Source organism: Neoarius graeffei, chromosome 10 (genome assembly GCF_027579695.1).
Source record: "Neoarius graeffei isolate fNeoGra1 chromosome 10, fNeoGra1.pri, whole genome shotgun sequence".
NCBI classification, from domain to species: domain Eukaryota; kingdom Metazoa; phylum Chordata; class Actinopteri; order Siluriformes; family Ariidae; genus Neoarius; species Neoarius graeffei.
Window position 1 is genome coordinate 48,752,357 of NC_083578.1, and position 16,555 is coordinate 48,768,911.

The window sequence follows — 16,555 nt, forward strand, 5'->3', positions numbered from 1 at the left end:
AGAAACTGTCTCACCCCCTTTTTGGTCTTGGGCCTCGGGCAGGCCGCAATCGCTGCTGTCTTATTAATTTGGGAACGCACCTGCCCATTGCCCAAGTGGAAACCCAGATACCGTACTTCCACCCGCCCAATCGCACACTTCTTCGGGTTGGCCGTGAAACCCGCTCACCTCAGCGACCCAAGAACGGCCCTCAGGTGTTGTAGATGCCGCAGCCAGTCGTTAATATAGATTATAATATCGTCTAAGTATGCGGCCGCATAGGTGGCGTGGGGGCGGAGGACCCTGTCCATAAGCCACTGGAATGTAGCGGGTGCCCCAAACAGCCCAAAAGGAAGTGTGACAAATTGTTGTAAGCCAAACGGTGTGGAAAAGGCCGCTTTTTCCCGGGATAGTGGAGTCAAGGGGATCTGCCAATATCCCTTTGTTAAATCCAGTGTCGAATAAAAGCGAGCTGTGCCTAGTCGATCCAGCAACTCGTCAATACGAGGCATTGGGTACGCATCGAATTTAGACACCGCGTTGACTTTTCTATAGTCCACACAGAACTGGACCGACCCGTCGGCCTTGGGAACCAAGACCACCAGGCTGCTCCAGTCACTGTGGGACTCCTTGACAATGCCCATTTCAAGCATGGCCTCGAGTTCTTCCCGAACCACTTTTTTCTTGTGTTCGGGTAGCCTGTAAGGGCGGCTGCGCACTACCACTCCCGGGGGCGTCTCAATGTGGTGTTCTATGAGGCGGGTGTGGCCGGGCAGGGGCGAGAACATGTCCGAAAATTTGGTCTGCAACTGGGCAACCTCCGTGAGTTGGGTCGGGGAGAGGTGGTCTCCACAGGGGACCGGAGAGGTAAGCAATGTCAATGTCCCTTTTTGAACCTCCGACCCCAGCTCCGCCTTCTCCAGAACCAACGACACCAACGCCACGGGGACCTCCTCGTTCCAGAGTTTCAGCAGATTGAGGTGGTAAATCTGTAGTGCCCCACTCCTGTCCGTTCGCCTCACCTCATAGTCAACGTCCCCGACTCGCTGTGTGACCTCAAAGGGTCCTTGCCACTTAGCGACCAATTTGGAGCTCGACGTGGACAACAGTATGAGTACTTTATCTCCCGGTGTGAACTCCCGAAGGCACGTACCCCTGTCGTACAGGCGGGTTTGCCGTTCTTGGGCCTGCCGCAAATTCTCCTGGGTTAGGTGTGTGAGTGTGTGGAGTTTTGCGCGCAGGTCAATAATGTATTGGATTTCATTTTTACTCGGTGAAGGTCCCTCCTCCCAATTTTCCCGCAGTACATCTAGGATGCCACGCGGCTTACGCCCATATAATAATTCGAATGGGGAGAACCCCGTGGAGGCTTGTGGGACCTCTCGCACTGCAAATAACAGGGGTTCGAGCCATTTATCCCAATTGCGTGCGTCCTCGCGAACAAACTTTTTAATTATATCCTTGAGTGTGCGATTGAACTGTTCAACTAAACCGTCCATTTGTGGGTGATAAACGCTGGTGCGGATCGGCTTAATTCCCAATAACCCATACAGTTCGCTCAGTGTACGTGACATAAACGAGGTGCCTTGATCAGTCAGAATCTCTTTGGGGATTCTGACTCGGGAGATGACGTGGAAGAGTGCTTCCGCAATACTGCGTGCTGAGATATTGCGAAGAGGCACTGCTTCCAGGTATCGCGTTGCATAGTCCACCAGAACTAAAATAAAGCGATACCCTCGTGTTGACCAATCTAATGGCCCGACGAGATCCATCACACCGGGACCTCCCCCTGCTGAACTACGGCAGGACCCAGTCTTCACTAAATGAGCCATTAATTCCCGAAATCCTGGCCCCAAAATTAGCGAGTGGGTAAGGCGAGGATTAACTGCCGCCTTTACACTAAATTTTTTCCCTCGAAAAAGAATGTGGACCAACACTAAAGGGTAGTTGTGAACATCCCCATGCACACACAACACCTTCACCAATTGTGCTCCCCCCAATGCCTCGTCTTTCACCAGGCTTTGATGGATTGAGGTCTGATTATAGCCAGAGTCCACCAGAGCCTGATACGTATCCCCTTGGACACTCACCGGTATGCAATATGCCCCGGCCCGATTGAGAGCGGTTCCTGGCATGTCGGGGATCCGGACCACCGCGCCCACCTCCATTGCTGAGCACTGTTGCTGGAGGTGGCCCGGCTCTCCGCAGCGCCAGCAAACCGGCCTGGGCTTTCTCTCTGCACCGGCACTGTGGGGCTCACTCACCTGAGGGGGAAAAGAGACAGACATGGAAGTGGGAAATGGGAGGGCACCGCGGGTGCGGCGGGCCGGCTGGGGTGGAGCTGGCCCCCGCCTCCACGGTGGGGGAACTGGGCAAGGACGAGACACAGAAGGGGAGGGGGAGAGAGAGAGATAGAGAGAGGAGAAGAGGAGATCTGCTGTCCTGCTGTTGGAACAGCTGCCAAATGGTCCTCCGCCAGCTCGATGGCCTGATCCAGCGACGTCGGGCGATGGCACTGGACTCACTCCACGGTCCCTTCGGGTAGTCGGGCGATGAACTGTTCCAGTACCACCAGATCGATGATTCCCTCGGCTTCACGGTTGTCAGCCCTCAGCCACCGCCGGCAGGCATCCCGGAGTTGCTGGCCAAACGCGAATGGCCGGCCGACCTCCTCCAGGCGCAGAGCGCGGAAGCGCTGTTGATGTTGTTCTGGGGTGCGCCCCACACACTGGAGGATGGCCCAGCGGAGGTCTGCGTAAACCAGCCGGCTGTCGGCGGGGAGCTGTAGTGCGGCCAGCTGCGCCTCGCCCGTTAGCAGGGGGAGGAGGCACGCCGCGCGCTGTTCCACCGGCCAGCCCGAGGCCAATGCTGCTTGTTCAAAGAGTGCGAGGAAGGCCTCAGGGTCGTCGTGCGGGCCCATCTTCGTTAGGGTGAGGTGGGGAGGCTGGAACGCCTGCCGATCTTCCTGCTGCGCCAGCACCAGGGCCTCGAACCTTTGCTCCTGCTCCTTCCAGAGGGCGACTAGCGCCTGGTGCTGGCTCTGCTGGGCCGTGACGAGGTTGTGGACCAGGTCCGCGAAGGGGGAGGACTCCATGGGGCTGTTCTTCTCCGTGCTCGGAATCCCAGGTTTCGGCACCACTGTGGTAATTCGGACGGGTGGGTGGAGCATAGAAGGACGGCAGGCCAGAATTGAGTTAAAAAAAAAACCTCTGGGGGCGTCATGGCTCAGGTGGATAAGGCGCCATACCATAAATCCGGGGACCCGGGTTCGATTCCTACCCGAGGTCATCCTTCCCTGTCTGTCTCTCTCTCCCACTCATTTCCTGTCTCTACACTGTTCTATCCAATAAAAGTGAAAAAAAATCTAAAAAAAACCCTCTTTATTGTCACTTTTCAGTGATTTTTACACTCTCCCAGCCACACACGCACGCACACACACAGGTCATCTGGTTGGGGAGAGAGCTCTCTTCCTCTGCTGTCTCTCTCCTTATATAGGGCACGGTCACTGGGGAAGACACACAAACACACGTTAACTGACATCAGGTGTAGTGATTCTGCCACTTGCCTTCCCTGACTCCACCCTCCGGTCACAGACCCATGCTTGACCACACCCCCGCTGCCACAGAGGTGCTGTTTAAAACCCTGTCTACAAGCTGAGTGCAAACCTAAAGTGAAAAGGCTACTTTCTCATACGTCAGTAATCTTGGCATGTTTGTTAAAGTTGACCATCTGCATTCCAGCCAGCTGAAACAACCCATTGATGGGCATATGGTTAAATCGATTAATGTGAAAATGTGCAACATGAATGTTGGGGCCTGCACAAATGAGGAGATGAAATGATCCATCAGACAACAGTCAGTGCCAGTACCTTTTTACATTTTCTGTTGAAACTTCAAGGCTGCGAAATATGGCTTCATACTTGTCATGTGTATGATGCCTTTTTATTTATTAACCCCGCCGACAGTAGTCGGAGGGGTTATTATTTTCACCTGCGTCAGTCTGTGTGTGTGTGTATCTGTCTGTCTGTCTGTCTGTGTGTCTGCAAGATATCTCAAGAACCAATGGATCGATTTGGACCAAATTTTGTACGTGTTGCCAATCACCCAGGAAGGAAACCATTAAATTTTGGAGGTCAAAGGTCAAGGTCATGGCAGAACTTCGAAATTTTCACCCAATGTATTTTAATAGGGAAAAGGCGGGGTTTGCACTCGTTAGAGTGTCCCTGTCTAGTTACACATTGTATATTACATTTACTGTATTATAATTATTGTACTATATATTTATGTGGGTTGTTCTGTCCATTGTTTTAAAGTACAAACTAATTTGACCTGAATTTTGGGATAATGTGCTGTTTTTAATGATGACTTGGTTTCAGATATGTTGGTCACCTAGGCCAATGATGAGAGCTTCCCCTTGCTGGAGAGGATCGTCTTGAGGAAGGAAGGACTGGTCATGGCACACCACATGCTCTTTATACTGCCAACAAGCATGCCAGATTTCACATGTGGGCTTTGAGAAGCTGAAAGCAATCAGATATCAGGAATCATTTGTTTACATAGCACTGTTGCTCAAGGGACCAACAGTGTAGCAGTTCTGGGATTTGAACTCAAATATTCTGAACATTCTGCTTAGAAAACTAGAGAACCTTAACCATTCATTACCGTGAAAGTTTTTATGTGATGTTTAACAAAATACATGGACATGTACTCTAACTGCTGCAACAATGTAAAATTGCTGGTTGTAAGATTTCAGAACTCTGCCATTTCTGGAACGCTACTTGTAAAGAATATTTTGTAATGAAGGTTGCACTGTGCCTTTCTCCACCAGATTAACTGAATGTCTGTGAGAGACAAGTAATTTAGTGAGAATTCAGAACTACTTCCCAAGCTTGTATATTTGCTACAGCACTAATATTAGCATAGTTAGTTAGCATATGATGTGTTGTAATTTGTCATGATCTTGCAGCACTGTTTCTTGCCAATGCTATCATCTAACTGCATTTCTTCTTGACAGCTGTGACAAGACCTTGTTCAATAGAAAAGATTTCTCTGTTATGAACCATCAGTGTGCTACTTAGACCTATAACAGTATGCCTGCATTATGAGTTTACAACGTGTCACTTGGGCTCCATGTCTCTGAGGTCAATGGGAGTGAGCTGACTGGCTATTGTTAGCTAGTTCAAATACAAGGTCTTGCTGACAGGGGAGCTTTTACTCTGTTATAATGCCTGTAGTTCTGCATTAAGCTGTCCAAACATTTGCTGGTGGGTCTTTGGCTTTATTTCTTTTAATGATGTAGAATGTAATTGATCTGGGTTATGACACGTGCACCTCCACTTAGACCCTTTGCCATGGACAGTTATGACTGAATTACAATTCCCGGACTTCGATGATGACTTACAGCAGCTCAAGAAGATACAACCCCAATTCCAAAAAAGTTGGGACGCTGGGTAAACTGTAAATAAAAATAGAATGTGAAGATTTGCAAATCATGGAAACCATATATTTAACTGACAGTAGTACGTACAAAGGCAACATACATGTTGAAACTGAGAAATTTTATTGTATTTGGAAAAATATATGCTCATTTTGAAATTGATGCCAGCAACACATTTCAAAAAAGTTGGGACAGGGGCATGTTTACCATTGTGTTGCATCACCTCGACTTTTAAACAACAACAGAGGAACTGAAGAGACCAAATGCTGTAGTTCTGAAAGAGAAATGTTGTCCCATTCTTGCTGGATATATGATTTCAGTTGCTCAACAGTTCAGGGTCTCCTTTGTCATATTTTGCACTTCATAATGTGCCAAATGTTTTCAATGGGAGACAGGTCTGGACTGCAGGCAGGCCAGTTTAGCACCCGGACTCTTTTACTCATGAGCCATGTAGTTATAATAGGTGCAGAATGCTGTTTGTCATTGTTTTGCTGAAATAAGCAAGGACATCCCTCAAAAAAAGATTCTGTCTGGATGGCAGCATGGCAGCATGAAGATCACAGGCATCCAGTGTTGGTTTTCAGCCTTGTCTGTTGCGTACAGAAATTTCTCTGGATTCTGCGATTCTTTTAATGATATTATGTACCATACATGATACAATCCCCAAATTCTTTGCAATTTTATGTTGAGGAATGTTAAATTGTTGCACTGTTTGCCCACACAGACTTTCACAGAGTGGTGAACCCCTCCCCATCTTTACTTCTAAGAGACTCAGCCTCTCTGGGATGCTCTTTTTATACACAGTCATGGCACTGACCTGTTGCCAATTAACCTAATTAGTTTTTTTTTTAAAAGCATAACTTTTCCAGTCATTTGTTGCCCCTGCCCCAACACTTTTGAAATATGTCGCTGGCACTAAATTCAAAATGAGAACATATTTTACAAAAAACACCAAGCTTTCTCAGTTTCAACATTTGATACATTGTCTTTGCATTATTTTCAATGAAATATAGGGTTTTCATGATAGCAAATCGTCTCAGTTGGGGTTGCAACATTTTTAGAGTATTTTATCTCATCTGCCTCCAAAAAAAAATATAAATAAATAAATAAATAAATATATATATTTTTTTAAATGTGAAGCTGTTGCTTCTTTACAGTCTAACCTGGAGCATATGGTACATTTTCACGTTTCCTTATTTACATTAAAATTCAACATATGATTTAAAAATTTTTTTTTACCCTTTTCCTCACAGATCTCCCCTCGTCATCCCAAGTTTCTTATAAATATGTCACTCTGGATCAACGTAAATTTCATGTTGATAGCCAGTCAACGAGCAGAATGTTTACAAGAAAACATCTGAAAAATGAAATAATAGCTACATACTGATATTGATTTATTCAGACACATCACATTCTAAAATGTTTTGTGACTTACCTCTATATGGAAATACCCTGACTGCCTAAGGACAATAAGTCGGATATCAGCATCCTATCGCAGCAAAGAGACATGTCGTTTCCATGTACAGTTGTGGTCAGAAGCTTACACACTTGGATATGAATGTCATGGCAATATTTGGGCTTTCAGTAATTTCTTTGAACTGTTCTTTTTCTGTGGCAGAATGTACAGCATACATCTTTAATAAAAAAACACTTGAATTTGGTGCACAAGTTTTAATTTTCTTTGGGTTTTCTGAAATCAACACAGGGTCAAAATTATACATACAGGGTCAAACATTTACATACTCTCACTTAGATTATTAATTCAGAGGTGATGAAACTTCCAAAATGTATCTTATCTTGCCAAGACTGAGGTCTCTTAATTTCCTGTTAACGATCATGATTGACTACAGCTGGTGCTTTCATAAAAAGGGTTTGTTTACAGCACTCATTGGATTGACCAACACACAGTAAAATGGGAAAGTCCAAGGAGCTCAGTGCAGAGCTGAGAAAGAGGATCGCAGATACACACAACTCTGGAATGTCTCTTGGAGCCATTTCTAAACAACTGCAAATTCCAAGATCAGTTCAAACAACTGTATCCAAATTAGTGTGAGGTGTAGTCACTTTGCCAAGCCACTTTGCTTCAAGAAAACCCAAACTGTCACCCTCAGCTGAAAGGAAATTGGTTTTGATGGTCAGGAACGACCTGGGAACCACCATGGCAGAGCCCTGCCATGAATTGGAAGCTGATAGATCACTGTCTACAGTTCAGATCACCATGGACTAAGAGGTTGCTATCCAAGAAATAACCCCCTGCTCCAAAATTGACAGCTTCAAGCTTAACTAAAATTTGAAGCTGACCACACAGACAAAGAAAAAGCCTTCAGGAGGATAGCTGTATGGTCAGATGAGACAAAGATTGAGTTGTTTGACCACAATGACCACCATGTACAGAGGGATGTACCAGCTGGTGGTGGTGGTAGGATCATCATGCTCTGGGGCTGTTTTACTGCCAGTGGAACAGGTTCATTGCACAAATAGGATGGAATAATGGAGGAGGAGGACTACCTCAGAATTCTTCAGCATAAACCATCAGAAACTTGAACACGACTTGGGAGTTACAACAGAACAACTAGACTGCATTTCCACAGAGAAAATGCAAAGTGTACTTGCTGAGCTGTAGCAGAACAGCTATCATGCTAAAAGCTAGCATGCCAACATGCTAATGCCAACATGCTAACAACTAGCATGCTGACAGTTAGCATACTAACATGCTAACAACATACTAACATGCTAAAAGCTAGCATGTTAACATGTTAATGCTAACATGCTAATAGATAACATGCTAACAGCTAACATTCTAACATGCTAATGATTAACATGCTATTTGTTAAAATTCTAACACTTTAAGGCTAATATGCTGACAGCTATCATGCTAACAGCTAACAGGCTAACATGCTAATGGATAGTATGTTAACTTTTAGCATGCTAACATGCTGAGGGTGACATGCTAACAGCTAACATGCTAACAGTTAGCATGCTAACATGCTCAGGCGAACTCGCTAACAGCAAACATGCGAAATCTGCATGCTACAGGACCATGCTAATCCTAACGTTAACAGCTCTCATGATAACATGCTAATGGTGAACATGCTAACAACTCGCGAGCTAACAGCAGGCATGATATCGTAATGGGTAACATGCTAACAGCTAGCATGGTAACACGTGAATGCTTATATGCTAATTGCTATCGTGTGTGCGTGTAAGTATTCCTAATAAAGCGGCCATTGAGTTGAAGTTGATTTGCTGTCAAAGTCTCAAATGAGCAGATCCTTGCCAAATGCATCATCACCTATGGGGGAAGGGAGGGATGAGATGACTTGGGCTACGTTTACATTAGACCGTATCTGTCTCGTTTTCTTCGTGGATGCACTGTCCGTTTACATTAAACCACCTGGAAAAGCCGGGAAACGGGAATCCGCCAGCGTCCACGTATTCAATCTAGATCGTATCTGGTCCGGTGCTGTGTAAACATTGAGATACGCGAATACGCTGTGCTGAGCTCTAGCTGGCGTCCTCATTGGACAACGTCACTGTGACATCCACCTTCCTGATTCGCTGGCGTTGGTCATGTGACGCGACTGCTGAAAAACGGCGCGGACTTCCGCCTTGTATCACCTTTCATTAAAGAGTATAAAAGTATGAAAATACTGCAAATACTGATGCAAATACTGCCCATTGTGTAGTTATGATTGTCTTTAGGCTTGCCATCCTTCCACTTGCAAGTAGTAAGTGATATGCGCTGGGATCACACACACAGCGGCTCAGTCCCGAATCGTGGCTTGTGCACTTCACTCGCGCGCTGTGTGAGCTGCGCAGGGCCGGAGTGCGCACCCTCCAGAGGGCACTCGCTGTTCAGGGCGGAGTGATTTGGAGCGCAGGATGCCTGCGGAGCTGAGCGTATCCGTGTATTGGTGTTGCTGTGTGCACGGCTAACGGTTTTAGTGTAAACGCGAATCGTTTTAAGAACATTAATCTGATGATCCGCTGATTCGACGTAATGTAAACGTAGCCTTAGTCAAGCTTCCATTGATTAACAGCAAAATGGAGAAAAAATGGACGGATGAAAGGCAAGACAAAGACGAGTGCGGGTCAGAACCGATATCATGTGTGTGATGGCTGATTTGGCCTGAGGTGCCATATGAAGTTTGGCGGATGTGTGGTGAAGTGTTACTGAGCAAAACTCCATTCATTTGAATGGGGCCAAAAATCAATGGAAGCGTATGGAGGTAAAAAGAGATGCGTGAAAACCAAGGAAAAGACGAGTGCAGGTCTCAGATGAGGGGATGGATCTGTGCGGGGACTTGGCCTGAGGCATCAAGTGAAGTTTCTTGAAGTTTGGTCACTTGATTAAAAAAATTGATGGAGAGTGAAAGTTTTTCTCCTGAAACACCATTCATTTTCAATGGGGCCAAAAATCAATGCAAGCCTATGGAGGAAAAGGGATGAGCAAAAAGAAAGGAAAAATATGAGTACAGGTCAGAACCGATGTATGTGTCGGGGGAGTTGGCCTGAAGTATCACATGAGGTTTGGTGCATCTGCGATGGACCGTGTCGGAGTAGGACGATTCGATTCATGAGCCTATTCATTCTCTATGGGAAAAAAAACAAAAACAAAAGAAAAACGACTAGAACAAGAGAACGGGCGCGTTGATCCAAAAGCTGTATACAAACACACTACACCACTTCGGGCCAAACATCTCAGATCTCGAACGCCCTAGGAGGAGTAGTGGATCCAAAAAATGTGTCGGAATACGGCAGAATAAGTAAACTTAAGAAGAACAATAGTGCCTTTGGCTGCTGTGTGCTTGAGCAAGCACACTAATGAACCCAAGCACGTATCAGAGCTGGTTGTGGAGGATAAAGTAGGCTAACATTAAGCTTAAAACAAGTCCTGACTTCAACCCTATTGAAAATCTATAGACTGTACTTATAAGTCGAGTCCATGCCAAGAACAAAACAAAAACAATTTTAATTGAATTTCATAACGAGTCATGAAACCTAAAACTAGCTTTTTAGGACAGAACGTTCCAGAACCTTCTCGGAGGAAAAGGTCCATCTGTGTGCTTGAACAACTTTGAGTTGGAAAAACATAATGAAACCGAAAGTAATACCCTCAGGCATCATGTGTACTCTAATGCTCGCTCACAAATTCATAAAGAGCACTTTTAGGTATGTAACAAAACCAGAAGTAAACAGGAAAATGGTTGACTTACTCTCACAAAAATAACGATAGCTTTGTGGTTTTGATATAAGCTCTTAAAAGTTATGCAAGCACCGTGTTGATCGTAGAAGTCGGAGATATATAGCTGCGTTATTGGCAAATTTGTAGCTATTTCTCCTTCAGTGCAGTGGAGTTTCCCAGAGCAAAGCACCAGGGCGCCTCCGCTATTTGTGGCATTTTCTTCAGGGGAGGACGCCCATCCTGCGCGAGACCGGTGGGAAACATGTTTAATCCCCATAAATGTTCTACACGAGAACGCTTTACTGAAATACAAGTTCTCAATGTGAAATACTCGGTTCTCAATGTGTTCACATGTATGTATACACACACACACACACACACACACACACACACACGATACTGGAGCATCTTATGGTACTTCTTACACACGCAAACATGTCCAAAATATATGTGGAATAAAGACATGTACACATTTTACTGTTATAGTTATATAACATCACATTTTCACACATACTTCACGAAAACAGAGCCATCTCAGTTTATTCGCCGAGATGAGAATATAGACAGCTTAATCCACCAATGCCAATTGTGATTAACTTTCCTCAACTGAGGCGGGACTTCCTTTGTAGTAAGGGTCGATACCGGAAGTGTTTCCAAACTGCAACGAAAATGACGCAGAATTTCAAAAGCCTCTATGCTCTCTTATACGAGTGCACTATTATGTTGAGTGTTATATATAACGTTGTATGCGCCCTATGTAGTGCATTACAAGAGCAATAGGAGCAATTTGGGTTTCAGCCCGAAGTAGAGAGTTGACACACCGTTAAGACAGATATATGTTATTAAGACTGTTATTATTTGCGTTTTAATGAATACTTTTTATATGTTTGTCCTGTGCAGGCGGATTATGAGAACGCGGGACGGAGGCGCTCCAACCCGCGGCACCTGCTGGTGAGGAAACACTTCTGTTTTCTCGTCGATATTTGCTAACAAACTAGCACACAATCTATCATAGCAACGTATGGGATTTCCTAGGTGTAACATTAGCTAGCTATCACAACAGTATGAGACTGAGTTGGACAAAGTCAGGCAGGATAAATAAAATAACATACACACCTGTTCCGTGACATAAAGTTCTCTGTTGTTATAAGGGGCTTGGATTTAGGCAACTTTTATTTTCACTAACAGCTGGATAGTTAAACATGCACACTGACAATAATACTGTTTACATCTATCCAAAGTCTAATGGAGTGTGTAACAGTCAGCTGGAGCTGTGCACGTGCGTGTTAAATCCATTTTATAATCCCATAGAATAAAGCATTCTGCTTCATACTTCCTACAGGTATGACACTGTTGCTCATTTAGCAGTATTAGTAAGTTATTGGGGGCGGCACGGTGGTGTAGTGGTTAGCGCTGTCGCCTCACAGCAAGAAGGTCCTGGGTTCGAGCCCCGGGGCCTGCGAGGGCTTTTCTGTGCGGAGTTTGCATGTTCTCCCCGTGACCGCGTGGGTTTCCTCCGGGTGCTCCGGTTTCCCCCACAGTCCAAAGACATGCAGGTTAGGTTAACTGGTGACTCTAAATTGACCGTAGGTGTGAATGTGTCTGTGTCTATGTGTCAGCCCTGTCCAGCCCTGTCCACCTGGCGACTTGTCCAGGGTATACCCCGCCTTTCGCCCATAGTCAGCTGGGATAGGCTCCAGCTTGCCTGCGACCCTGTAGAAGGATAAAGCGGCTAGAGATAATAAGATGAGATTAAGTTATTGGCTGGGAATGATATTATAGCTTTTTGTTGAGGGATATCAACTCTCTCACACACACACAATGGAGTGGTTTGGAAAGGTTTTGTATTCAGTATGACCTGTGAACTTTTTTACACACAGCTATTCTGATATTGGACAGTTCTCTCACCTCTCTTGTGACAGGATGAATAAATTTAAGTTTCATGTTTTATGCTAGAAGTAAAACGTTCATCTTTCTTTTTATTCTATTTCTGTTTATATATTTTCTTTTTCTTACCAGAGCCAGTGTGAGTCATCTATATGGGCCATTTTCTCTCAACAAATGGCCTTCGCTTGAAGAAGAGACCGCAGTTGCTGCGCAAGAAGAAGAAGAGAAGGAGCTGCTTTCTTCGGGGCCCGTGCATGCTCTGCTTCTTCATCCGTGGCAGCAGCAGTGACGGCTTTGAAACTGAGTGCCGTTCCGACTCCAGACTGGCCAAGTTGAGTTCGCCTGAGGACTGTGCCAAATTACTCCTCTCGCCTGCCGAGTTGGCAGTGTGGGAGTGCCAGGGCCGGAGCCTGCTTTCCTCCGTGCCAGTCAGGCTCATTGGACCACCAGGGCTCTTTTGCACTGATTACTCGGAGATGGTGTGTAAGCGCAAGAGTGGCGAGCCACAACCACTGGCTCCATGCAAGCAGCCGCGCTGCACTTCCCAGGAGACAGCAGAGAGTGAAGAGGAGGAGAAGAATGCCAGTCAGTCCCTATTGCCCCAGCTCTGCCCACTGCCTTCCTCATCATCATCTTTCTCAGAGGAGCAGGAGAGCTCAGTCGTGGGGCTTCAGGTGGACTCGGGTCATAACCTAAGCAATGCCAAAACCCCTAATATCTCCTCTTCGTCCTCTTGCCTTCTCACCCACAGTAGTGCAGCAGAGGAGGGCAAGAGTGCTGAGATCATGGACACGTCCCGAATCAACCACCTACCCTCATCCATACTACTCAAGGTCTGTACACTTGGGTTGGCAGGGTTAAGCTGCCTTCATGTTAGAAGTGACACTATTTTTTGAAATTCGAAAGATGTTTCTACTAGTGCATCTCAAAAAATTAGAATACCATGAAAAAGTTCCTTTTTTTATAATTTAATTCAAAAAGGTAAACTTTCATATATTCTATATTCATTACATGTAAAGTGAAATATTTAAAGCCTTTTTTTTGTTTTAATTTTGATGATTATGGCTTATAGCTCATGAAAATCAGAAATCCAGTATTTCAAATTATTAGAATATTCCCTAAGATCAATCAAAAAAAGGATTTACAATACAGAAATGTCCAACTTCTGAAAAGTATATTCATTTATACACTCAATACTTGGTTGGGGCTCCTTTACCATGAATTACTGTATCAATGCGGTGTGGCATGGAGGTGATCAGTCTGTGGCACTGCTGAGGTGTTATTGAAGCCCAGGTTGCTTTGATAGTGGCCTTCAGCGTATCTGTATTTTTGGGTCGGGTGTTTCTCATCTTCCTCTTGACAATACCCCATAGATTCTCTATGGGGTTCAGGTCAGGCAAGTTGGCTGGCCAATCAAACAGTAATATCATGGTCAGCAAACCATTTGGTAGTAGTTTTGGCACTGTGGGTAGGTGCTAAGTCCTGCTGGAAAAGGAAATCAGCATCTCCAAAAAGCTCGTCAGCAGATGGAAGCATGAAGTGCTCTAAAATCTCCTGGTAAATGGCTGTGTTGACTTTGGACTTGATAAAATACAGTGGACCAACACCAGCAGATGACATGGCACCCCAAATCATCACAGACTGTGGAAACTTCACACTGGGCTTCAGACACCTTGGATTCTGTGCCTCTCCACTCTTCCTCCAGACTCTAGAACCATGATTTCCAAATTAAATGCAAAATGTACTTTTATCTGAAAAGGGGACTTTGGACCACTGAGCAACAGTCCATTTCTTTCTCTCCTTAGCCCAGATAAGACACTTCTGACATTGTCTCTGGCTCAGGAGTAGCTTGATATTAGGAATGCGAAAGTTGTATCCCCTTTCTTGAAGATGTCTGTTCGTGATGGGTCTTGATGCACTGACACCAGCCTCAGTCCACTCCTTGTGAAGCTCTCCCAAGTTCTTGAATCAACTTTTCTTGACAATCCTCTCAAGACTGCGGCCATCCCTGTTGCTTGTGCACCTTTTCCAGCCACCCTTTTCAGCAATGACCTTTTGTGGCTTACCCTCCTTGTGGAGGGCATCAGTGATCATCTTCTGGACAACAGTCAAGTCAGCAGTCTTCCCCATGATTGTGGTTGTGTGTACTGAATTAGACCGAGAGATACACTGTGTTCATACTGTTTTACTCAAACTCGAAATGAAATATTCTAATATTTTGAGATGTTTTTTTTATGTTTTTGTACTGTATGCCATACTGATTAAAATAGAAAAATGCTTGAAACATTTTAGTTTGTGTAATGAGTCTACACATTTTCACTTTCTTAAATAATTGATGGAAAATATTGAACTTTTTCACAATATTCTAATTTTTTGAGATGCACTAGTATATACATGTGGTGCCCTTTACTTTTACCTGTGATCACCTTTTGCAACTTCCATAAGAAATTCTATGAAAAGCTTCATTTTGCTTTATTTTGGTCATTTTGGGACTGTGAAGTTGGCCCTACCTTTCCTGTTTATTCTTCTCGGTTTTTTAAATACAAACTGATTGTTTTGACCTTGATTATAAATGCTGCTTGTCGCACTTGTGGCTGCATAATTTGCTTGCTCATTAGTAGGTCACGTGCTCATAACAGATATGCAGGCTACAGCTCTGTTAGGAAATCAATAACATCCATAAAACCCCCAGACACATTGATTCTCTAAGTATTTTGAAACTTTTTGTATTTTATTATTCCTTGTTTTAAACTTGGCCAGTACTTTCTTTTGTTTTGGTTTTGGGATATCCTCATAATGTAGAAAAAAAATTTAAAACCTCTTTTTCCCACAGGATATAATGGAATCCTGACTGGCATCTCAGTTCATATGGGATATTTTTCACCTGGGCTTATTTCTAGGGATGGAAATTGAGAATCTGTTAGAGTTGAGAACCAGTTCTAAATTTTCTAACCAGTCAGAATTGTATGCCTCCAAGGTTATCAATTTTTATTATTACCTGATTTTTCTCACGAATTTAGTCAGTTCCCATCCACCAGACAGTTACCGTCCAGGGAGGCATGCAATGCAAGCTGACCTCATTTTTTTCAAACTGCTTGCTTGGAGGGAAGCGCTATCCACCCACTTCTGCACGCGTGAGCTCACAGACACCCGTGAGTGGCTAGTGTTGCTGCCTCATGAGCACCTGGTCACGGAAGGCTGTGGCATCACTGGGGATTCAAACTAGTTCTCTCCAGGTGATGGGGTGAATGCTTTTCTGTAACTCTGGAGCCCATTATTAATTCCTTTTATCATTACATTACAGACATTTAGCATGCTCTTATCCAGATACACGTACAGCATACCAGTTGGGGGTTAGGTGCCTTGCAAGGGCACTTCACCCATTCCTGCTGGTCCAGGGAATTGAACCAGCAACCTTTTGGTCCAAAAGCTGCTTCTCTAACCATTAGGCCATGGCTTTCCCCATGATCAACATTTATCAGTGCCATCATGTTTTCTGACGGTTGTGCATTGCAAAAACTCAAACTCTGTCACGACCTCAAACTTTGCATCTATGCTGCTGGAAACTTGCAACAAGAAGCAGTCCAAATTGTAGATCTATCTATCTATCTATCTATCTATCTATCTATCTATCTATCTATCTATCTATCTATCTATCTATCTATCTATCTATCTATCTATCTATCTATCTTTTAAAACAATGACTATTGCCTGTGATTGAAGTTTAAGGGGTTTTTTTTGTAGAAGCTGGTTTTCTCTTCTTTCAGAGCATAATTTCAGATGACTAATCAATTTCATCATATAAAAGTGTATTTTAGAATTGGCTTTTTTTGTGAAAGTTTAAAGTTGTAGCTTGCATAGCTTGTTAATTAGCTAAATATGTCCACTTGGCCTGAAACTAGATGTGTGACTCAAGACTGGGATCTTGTGAGACCAACCAAAAAAAAGTTGAAGTAGCAGGCAGTTTTTACTTTCTTGCAGGAGAAGCTGGTCAGATCTGAAGCTTGCAACTTTATTTTGGTCAGGGTAATAATGGTTTAACATTTTACTAATTTGTTTGTCATAATA

The 16,555-nt window shown here is 44.4% G+C and overlaps 2 protein-coding genes across 4 annotated transcripts in view; one reads left to right on the forward strand and one right to left on the reverse strand.

The window, feature by feature from the left end:
- Nucleotides 1-3,666: 3,666 nt before the first annotated feature.
- Nucleotides 3,667-8,096, reverse strand: prxl2c (peroxiredoxin like 2C). Its single transcript, XM_060930796.1, is given in 7 exon segments — nt 3,667-3,794; nt 4,368-4,415; nt 4,418-4,498; nt 4,991-5,004; nt 6,667-6,772; nt 6,847-6,904; nt 7,194-8,096. Coding segments are annotated over 7 exon segments (495 nt in total). The 5' UTR covers nt 7,254-8,096.
- A 3,202-nt stretch (nt 8,097-11,298) lies between these two features.
- The window catches only part of fbxl17 (F-box and leucine-rich repeat protein 17), an 898,173-nt gene continuing 892,916 nt past the window's right edge, over nt 11,299-16,555 (forward strand). For 2 of the 3 annotated variants that reach the window (XM_060931858.1, XM_060931857.1), the window contains exons 1-2: nt 11,299-11,551; nt 12,620-13,320. In XM_060931858.1, the coding sequence (XP_060787841.1) occupies nt 12,640-13,320 (681 nt within the window). In that variant the 5' untranslated portion in view covers nt 11,299-11,551; nt 12,620-12,639. The remainder of the gene's footprint in view (nt 11,552-12,619; nt 13,321-16,555) is intronic. The other variant, XM_060931855.1, reaches the window with a different exon arrangement.